This window comes from Garra rufa, chromosome 25 (assembly GCF_049309525.1).
Source record: "Garra rufa chromosome 25, GarRuf1.0, whole genome shotgun sequence".
Lineage (NCBI taxonomy): Eukaryota > Metazoa > Chordata > Actinopteri > Cypriniformes > Cyprinidae > Garra > Garra rufa.
Genome location: NC_133385.1, coordinates 18,430,877 through 18,440,855, shown reverse-complemented (window position 1 = coordinate 18,440,855; position 9,979 = coordinate 18,430,877). Strand labels below are relative to the sequence as shown.

Genomic DNA, 9,979 nt, shown 5'->3' with positions numbered 1-9,979 from the left:
AATAAAAATCTTACACACCACTGCATGAAAAGCAATAGCACACTTCTTCAAAAAAAACTGTACAAAAACATTGATTTCCAGTGCAGAACATAATAAAATACAGTACACTAATGAGGAACAAAACCTTTTTTTCTTTTTTACACACAGCCACCACCGAGCAACAATAACATGTATTATGCGGCTCAAGGACTCTCTGTAACATGATATCAGTGTCTGTTTCAATCACTCATCCGTCTCAAACAGTTAAAAGGTGTGAGGATGAAGCATGCTGTGTCCTGTCTCCTAACTGGCTCTCAGTCAGGTAACATCCAGACCTCTCACACCTATCCAAGCCAAATGAGAGCATTAATGCGCCTCAGACAGAACTCATTTCTCGTGTCCATTCCCCCTTGGGAGACCGTACCTCCACAAAGCCTCTTTTTCAAATTCGCACGCCGTCCCTAGAGAAACATGATTAAACTCTGTACCTCAGGGAAAGAAAAATGGCCAAAATTACTCCTCTGCCCCATTTTATGCAACACAAAAGAAGCAAAGCGCAGGTTTAAAGTGGGAATATACATAGCTCTTTCGTAGGCCTTGAAAAGTAAAGACTTTTTTTTTTTTTTTTTTTTTTAAATGCTCCACATCTAGGGACCTCCTCTGGAGCACAATACAGCCCTAAACACAAAAGCAATGTCCTGTGTGATTTTACAAACGCTTCTTTCAGACAACACCTGTTTCCCACCTGAATCTTCCACCTGAATCCATCAAACCGCATCTCACCTTGACAAGCTTCCTGTTCCTTTATCATTATGTAAGAACGTCTTTCTGTGTGACTCTAAACATGCCCGTAGGTGGAGGTGTGGCGCTTTGTCATTCACAACCTGGATTTTGTAAGGTTTTAAAGCATAATAAGATATTTAAGTACAGTGAGTAAGCACTTATGAGTGTATTACAAGTCTAATTTTCAGTAACATCATCTCATTTGATCGTTTTAAAACTATTTAAATAATGATTTTTAAATCGCAAGGGGATAAAATCTAATACGACTGTAATACAAGTTCAGTGACTAAACTGTACTGTTCAATCCAAAATAATTATATATATATTTTTTGAATCTGGCTCACACCATTGATCATTCCTCAACTTTACCGTCGCCTATTGATGTGCAAAACTACATATTTGCAAAATCAGTTGTTATTTAAGTAGTTTTATTTACTTTGGACACATTATTAGGAGGTGTTTGTATTAAACATGCTATTTGTTTCATAACTAAATTATAATCATTACAATAAATAAATAAAACAATAAAAATAAAAATACATTATATAAATAATTAATAGTTAAATACAACTAAAATAAATAAATAAATAAATTTTATCATAAACATACTGGACATTATATAATTAATTATGAATAATTAAATAACAATAAATAAATAATACAACAACAAAACCAAATAAATACATTTTATTCTAACCCTACTGGATATTATATAATTAATTAAGAATAAATAGAAAAATAAATAAATTATAAATACAACATAAATAAATAAATAATAAATACAACATGAATAAATTCTAAATCTACTGGACACTTTATAATTAATTATGAATGAATAAATTAATAAATTCTAAACCTAATGGGCATTATATAATTAATTACAAATAATTTAATACAACAATAAATAAATACTTTCTAAAACTACTGGACATTATATAATTAATTATGAATAATTCTATGAATGAATGAATAAATAAATAAATGAATACAACAAAAATAATTAAATAAATTAATTTTATTCTAAAACTACTGGACAATATATAATTAATTATGAATGAATAAATGATAAATAAATAAATAAATACATTCTAAAACTACTGGACATTTTATAATTAATTGTTAATTAAACAAAACAAATAAATAAAATAAATTCTAAACCTACTGGGCATTATATAATAATTACGAATAATTAAACACAACAATAAATAAATAACTAAAAACATTCTAGAACTACTGGACATTACATTAATTATGAATACGTCTATAAATAAATAAAATTTTATTCTGATACTGGATATCATATAATTATTTGTGAATAAATAAAAAAAATGTAAAACAATAAATTCTAAAACTACTGGACATTATACAATTAATTATGAATGAATGAATGAATGAATGAATGAATGAATGAATAAATAAATAAATAAATAAAAAACAAAAAATCATTTTATTCTAAAACTACTTGAAATGTTATAATTTATTATGAATGAATGAATGAATGAATGAATGAATTCTAAACCTACTGGACATTATATAATTAATTATGAATATTTCTATAAATAAATAAATACAACTAAAATAATTAATCAATTCATTCATTAATTTTATTCTTAAACTACTGGACATTACATAATTATGAATGAATAAATGATAAATAAATAAAAAAATACATTCTAAATCTACTGGACATTATATAAGTAATTAATTAATTAATTATAAATAAATAAATAAATTAATTAATTAATTAATTAATTAATTTAAAACTACTAGACATTATATAATTAACTACGAATGAAGAAATTAATAAATGAAAAAATATATATGCATATAACATGGCCATTATATAATGAATTAATAATGAATAAATTATTATTAATTAATTATTATATAAATATTATTTCAAAACTTTACTTTACTAACCTTAATTTATTCATAAGAATTGCTAGTTTGTCTACATAAAAAGAGAGGCAAAAGGCTAAAAATATAATCAATGTATTCAATGTATCAGATTTTTATATTGATTTAAATTAACATGCATGTCCATTGCTTGTCTTTCATCTTTGAAAATAAAGGGAAAAAAAAGTTAAGGAAAGAGTGGAGGTTTGTTTTGTGTATTTGGATCGCCTTATCACATACTTCTGCCGATGGCAAAGACTCAACAGCATACTAGTTAGCCAGAACAGAATGACGATAACTCCCATAACCGCTAGTTTCCCCTGCGGAACGTGATATAGCCCAAACTGGCACTAGAGTCTCAGAGCGGGTCTGTTATCCTATTGTTAAAGACACAGCTTAAAATCACAGTATTTCCAATCCTCCGAGGCACACATTATGTTCACAAAGCCCATCGCTGCCTGAGCACACCAGTCTATTCATTATTTTACACTCACAATTTGCCATTACGAAATGCAGAAAGACACGGTGCTGTAAGGTAAAATTAGGAATGATCCAGGCTCTGTTTGCATGAATAGAGCAGCACACAAAATGTCCTTTAAATTAAATTAAATAAAAGGTACTTTGCACTTCAACCAACCCAACAAGCACAAAAACGGCACTGCAATGCCCATCAAAGAGCAGCAACTGAATAGCATTCATTTTAGGCTTTGTAATTATTTACAAACATACGATAAACATCTTAAAGTTATAAGTCTAAAACATACAATCGAGGTTTTTTTGCAAAGAGATACAATTCACAACATCTGTTCATGACATTTGCCACTTTTACAGCAAGTTTCTCATGACAATAACAGATCAATTACTTTCCAGCAATGACTGTATGATTTTGAGATCCATCTTTTCACACTGAGGACAACTGAGGGACTCATATGCAACTATTACAGAAGGTTCAAACACTCACTGATGCTCCAGAAGGAAACACAATGCATTATGAGCCGGGAAGTGAAAGCCATGGTACAATTTAACTTATTTTGTCTTCTGGGAAACATGTAAGCATCTTCCATCGCTTCTGTAGAGCAGTACTAAATGAAAAAAATATGATATTTAGGCCAAAAAAAAAAGGTACAGATCACTTTTCAAAAGTTTTCACCCCCAGGCTCTTAATGCATAATTTCTCCTTCTGAAGCATCAGTGAGTGTTTGAACCTTCTGTAATAACTGCATAGGAGTCCCTCAGTTGTCCTCAGTGTGAAAAGATGGATTAATTTAAACATTAAAACAGAGTCTAGAAAAATTTAAATGGAAAATACGGAATTTGGAAAAAAATTTAAATGGAATTTGGGAAAAAATAAAACGTGTTTCACTAAATACTAAAATATATTTGATCACACAGTGGCCAAGTATGTTAGTTGGGCTTGAAAAATATACAATACATTTCTTAAGTGCAAGGTGGATATGGTTGTCGGAATATAAAACACTTGAGAAATATTAATTGGCTAAGATTATGTTAAGTCCTCACTGTATATCCCTTCAGAAGTGAAACCAGTGTGATTAGATCTTTCTTTCACCGAACCCAGCGGGGGACTGTCAAATCTACTTATGGCATGCTTTCTCTGCCTAAAATAAGTACTAGCAAAGCAGAGCCAAGTGGTTTATGATATCAGAGTCGACAGAGAGGGCAAAAAGAGAAGTATCACGCAACAAACAGCCAAAATGTACACAAAAAAGATGTCTTTAAGAGAAAAAACAAGTGTTTTGTTCACCTGTAAAAACCACAAGGCAGCTGCCACAGTGTTTCGAACCATCTATAGCAAAAACTTGAACTCTGGCTTGAGTCCAGTTTTCGTGCCTCTGTGAGGCTAAGAGCCCCCTCAGGTAAACAGTGAGATAAGCCGAGCCACGACACGAGAAAAAAAAAACACATATTGTTTTGAAATGAAAGGCGGTTGCTATAGCGATGGCTGCTAATTAACCACACGGCGCTGACAGACCTGGAGAGCGGCAGGACTGGGGACCGAGATCTTGACTTGTATGGATCTGTGATGGGTGCGCTCAGATAAATTAAACCTCAAACAGTTGCTATGGACGATGAAATAACGAAGGTGACGGCAAGCACGAGGCTAAGGAATGTTACACGGACGGCGGCGTAGGAGGTGACAGGTTTGCCTCAGCGACCCTAGAAACCCCCCACGAACACAAGCCAATTTATTTAGAAGGAAATGTCTGAAGGAAAAAACCACTGTGGTCATGGGAACAAACAGGTGTCTTGTTGGGGAAGAAATGCCCTTTTTAGCATTCATTTCATTTTATGAAGATTTTTTAATAAGGTTCAATTTGTTAAAACACTAACAAAGAGCAACTATTTATTAATCTAATCTAAATTTCATGTTCATTTATAATAAAATGTAAGTATGTAGAAATTTACATTAACCTGCAGTTGAGGTCAAATCTGCAAAATGTTAATTATTTTACCAAAATAAATGCATGTTATTTGTTTAGTGCTGACCTGAATAAGATGTTTCACATAAAAGATGTTTACATATAGTCCACAAGAGAAAATAGTTGAATTGATTACAATTACCTGGCTCAAAAGTTTACATTCCCTTAATTCTTAATAATGTGTTGTTACCTGATTGATCCACAGCTGTTTTTATTTTATTTTGTTTAGTAAGAGCTCCTCCTTTTTCCTGAACAGTTAAACTGCCTGCTGTACTTCAGCAAAAATCCTTCAGGTCCCACAATTTTTTTTGGTTTTTCAATATTTATGTATTTGAACCCTTTCCAAAAATGACTGTATGATTTCGAGATCCATCTTTTTACACTGAGGACAACTGAGGGACTCATATGCAACTATTACAAAAGGTTCAAACACTCACTGATGCTTCAGAAGGAAACACAATGCAATAAGAGCTGGGGGGTGAAAACTTTTGAATAAAATTGAGATGTGTACATTTTTCTTACTTTGCCTAAATTTCATATTTTCTCATTTAGTACTGGCCTTCAGAGTCTACAGCAGATACTCACATGTTTCCTAGAAGGCAAAATAAATTAACTTAGCCTGCATCTTCAAATTCATATAGTTTTCACCCCCGGCTCTTAATTCATGTTTTTTTAATTCATCCTAATTTTCTGGAAAATAAAAAAGTGATTTATACAAACTTAAAAATATGGTAATAAATGCTGTAAAGATGTTTTTAAATTTTAGTTTAATGCATTAAGTGATGTTAACAAATTTAAGCTTATTTTGAACCTTATCATAAAGATTTCAAAGGAAACAGTAGAACATGGTGCTTGCAATACCATCGATTCCCAGGGAATGCATTACTTAGAGGCATAGTTCTCCCAAAAATGAAAATTCTGTCATCAACTAGTCACCCTCATTTCGTTCCAATCCCGTAAGACCTTAGTTTATCTTCAGAACACAAATTAAGATATTTTTAATAAAACCTGAGAGCTCAGTGGTTCAACCTTAATTTTATGAAGCTATAAGAATACTTTTTGTGCTCAAAGTAAACAAATACATAAAATAACGACTTTATTCAACAATTTCTTCTCTTCCGTGTCAGTCTTTGACGTACGTTCACATGTCGAAGACTGACACGAGTTTGGAACAACATGAGGGTGAGTAATTAATGACATAATTTTATTTTTTGGGTGAACTATTCCTGTAAATACCTTAAAAGCAATATGATTTGCTTTGGATGAAAGTGTGTGTCAATTGCACAAACCTTTTAAAAGCACAGGAAATTAGAAAAAGGCAAGAAAATTGCAAAAGGAAATGGCAAGTTGGATTCGAACCTGCATCCCCAGGCAGGCGGCAAACCATGAAAAAAACTTTCGAAAAACCAGCGCTTTTATGATTTATAAGCTTGTCCGCTTTTTCCATCATGCATTCGGATTTAACAACTGTTTGGTTTCAAAGTTGTTCCTAATAAAGACAGCTGGATACAAGTTTGAGCAGAGTGAGGAGGCTTCATTGTGGACAAGGCCAAGAGCATGTTCAATATCCTAAGAGAAAAGAAAAGCAGTATTCCCGCTTTCCATGACATCACCCCAGCCGGGAGTTTGAGGGAGGCGTGGAGGGGAGGGGGGAAGCTTCGGGGAATGAGGTGGGGGTATTGGGAGCGCAGCTGGTGTCAGCCGCACGACCATCTGCTCCTAACTAATGGTTCACGCTGACTTTACAACAGAACCCAGGACAGCCAGCCTGCTCCGTCGCCTGGCCCGCTGGAGTCCCGTTTTTCCAGTTTCAGAGGCCCGACGGACCTCATCGTCTCACCCAGAGGACAAACAACTAACAACTTCCCTGAGAACTTTCTGATGAGCCTGTTCCCCGCCAACCTCAACAAACACGATTACGAGGAGTCAAAACAAGCTGCAACGGCAGTCATAATGTTGCATAGCTAGTCAAAATACGGAGGTCTATTTATAAAACCTCTATATCTAATGTCAAAGTTGGGTTAATCCACACTTTGAAAAGGTGGTTTGGTTTATGTGAACTCTGACCGAGTTCTAACCAAGCAATCAAACCAATTGTTGCAGGTTTTTTTGACTCACCATACATTTTCCCCTCATCGGACAGGATGATTTTCCGTCGTCCGCAGGGTGGGTAGATGGCTAGGGCCTCCTGGAAGCTCTGCTCGATGTCAGGGCTCCATACGCCCTCTGCGTCGTTGTCCATGGGCTTATCGGCCGAGTCGCTCATCCTCTCGATATCCTCCCCGGCACTTTCGCTGCCGCTCCAGCTGCTGGGATCCATGGCAACAGCTGGGATCTCGAAGCCCGAGCCTGGAGAACTCTAGGCGGACTGACCTGGAAAGAGCAACCAACAAAAAAAAAAAACAAGCAAATTTATTGGTCTTGTCCAACTTTCTGCAAAGAGCTGACTTAAGTCTTTGACAACACAACAATTCAAGCAGGGGTGAACATGATTAAAAAACTTAAATTATAGGATTATCATATTCATTTATTGTGAATTTTCTAATGGTACTCCAAGCTACTTCAAAGAATACCATAGTGTTACCATAATTCTACCATTATGCAGTCCAAAATCATAGTAACTAAGTATATTATTTATAACAATTTAGGTTACTTTGGATAAAAGCATAAATGGGTAACAATGAAACAACTAATAATGTAGCCAGGTATTACAGTGAACTAAAACTAAATTAAAATGTTATATGGAATACAATAAATGTAAACTGAAATAAAAATAAAATATAAAAAAAATCAGCCATTTGCCAAATAAACAGTTCTCATTTTCATAACTAAAACTAAAACTAGGGAAGCACCTAAATGAAAACTCTGGGCCGAAATTTAAATAAAATAAAATAAACTCAAGCTTACTGAAGACAAGTAAACAGTCAGCGATTAAATAATAATAATAATAATAAACTAACTACAAGTAATAGGACAAAAATAATAACTACAGTAGAACAAATAAATTAGAAATGAAACATACATTGTATGAAGTAATCAAATGTATAAAAACACTGCATATTCTTCACTGTGTAAATTAAATATATATTTCCTCTTATTAAAGTTACAAAATCGATTTAGTCCAGAGCAAAGAGAGGTTTTCTCCCTTTTGCTGTTTGATTAACAGAATGACAGACAGCAGGAATATCAGACTGCTGTCACTTTAAGAGCTGCCCACATCCAATATACTGTTACATATGTGTTTTCTTTCTCAGCTGTTTGCTTTCACTTAAGACCTCAATTACTATGTTTACGAGGATACTTGCTAAGACGGGCATTGTGACACATACAAGTGTGTATATTTAACCATTTAAGGCCTATAAATTAACAAACATTACTGTTTAATACTCCAGCTCTATGAGTTCTCTTTCACTGCTTTAACGCCTTATAATCACTTGTTTTTAAACCGAAATGCATACAAAGCATGCAAACGACACGTTTTCATGACCACGTAGCACAACAACGTCACATGAGTGCAACAATAGTCAAAAATCTCTACCAGTTGACAAATTTCTAGGTATATTGCCCACCCATATCAAATATAATGATGACTCATCCTGCACTTCTAATGTTTTTAACCAATCAGATGCTCACTAGAATAAAAATGCCCCGCCCCTTAATACCAATTTACTGGCAAACCACAGCTTAAAGGCCGATTGGCTACTTCAAACTTCTTGGAAATACATCTATGCAGGGAACAAAACTGGGCCTGTTAAACAATGCCAATGCATCTTCAAAAAAGCCTGTTTACAACTTCACACAGTCAATCTATTTGCGGTTTGGAAATGAAAAATAATAATGAACGCTGAGCACATTAAACACAATTAAAACATTCTCCCATCACCCATAAAAAAAACATCAAACCAAAAGCTCAAGATCAACACATGATTGAAAGCCCATGAAGGAAATGGGAAAACACATAAGCCACGCTAATTTAGGAGTGGCACTTAGGCTAAACCAAAACAGCTGCTGTCTTAGAAGGGAACACTTACAAGCTGGCAATGATGTCAGACCAGCTTTTAAATTGGTGGTAGAAGATTGCTGAATGACAAATGTTGATCCTGTAGCTTAAGAGAGAAAGAGTGATTAACCCAAATCACTCCTACGAGTCACTGCGTATAGCATTAGCGCTACACAGTTTTACGTTAAAGGAAAACGGCTTGCGCAACGAAAATGCGGCTAATCGCAATCTCATTATAACCATTACGCTACAAATCAAGGAAAGACTGCGACGATCTGGCAGAAAATCACATCCGATCGCAGCCAAATGCTTAAGGAAACAGCCAAGAGCGCTACGACATCAAACGCGTGTGCGTGTATGACTTTGAGGTAAACCGTGAAGTGTTAAAACCGTACAAATCTCATCTGAATGGTCGCACAGACTGATTACTAACTACAAAACTTGCGTTTTCAAGTCACATCAGGCCTAGCAGCTACACTTACTGGGGAAATGCCCAGTCAAAACAGTGCTGCCTATTGTAGAACTGCTAGCATGTGTTTCCTGTCAAATTTGAGCGGGCTACACTTCACAATGTGTTAAAAGTGTTGGAAACTTGTTAAAGAAGTACACTTCAGATACTTCTAAACAGAGTATTATATATTAAATGCAATTAGAGTGTTTTTTTTTTTTAATAATTACGTAGGGATTATGGGATATTTAAATGTAATTTCATGATTTCTTCTATTTTATTTGAAATGTGGTTCAATTTTATTACTGAATAAGTTAAAATAAACAAGTACTTAAGATGTGCTTTAGTACAATGCCTTGCAAAAGTATTCATACCCCTTCATTTTTTTGTAGCAGCATTATGTTAAACTGCTTTAAATTAGTTTTTCCCCACATC

The 9,979-nt window shown here is 34.1% G+C and overlaps 1 protein-coding gene across 1 annotated transcript in view; it reads right to left on the bottom strand.

The window, feature by feature from the left end:
• The window catches only part of LOC141301277 (transcriptional enhancer factor TEF-1-like), a 67,742-nt gene extending 60,326 nt beyond the window's left edge, over positions 1–7,416 (bottom strand). The window contains exon 1 of the mRNA XM_073831530.1: positions 7,215–7,416. Coding sequence (XP_073687631.1) covers positions 7,215–7,416 — 202 coding nt within the window. The remainder of the gene's footprint in view (positions 1–7,214) is intronic.
• Between the last annotated feature and the right edge of the window lie 2,563 nt (positions 7,417–9,979).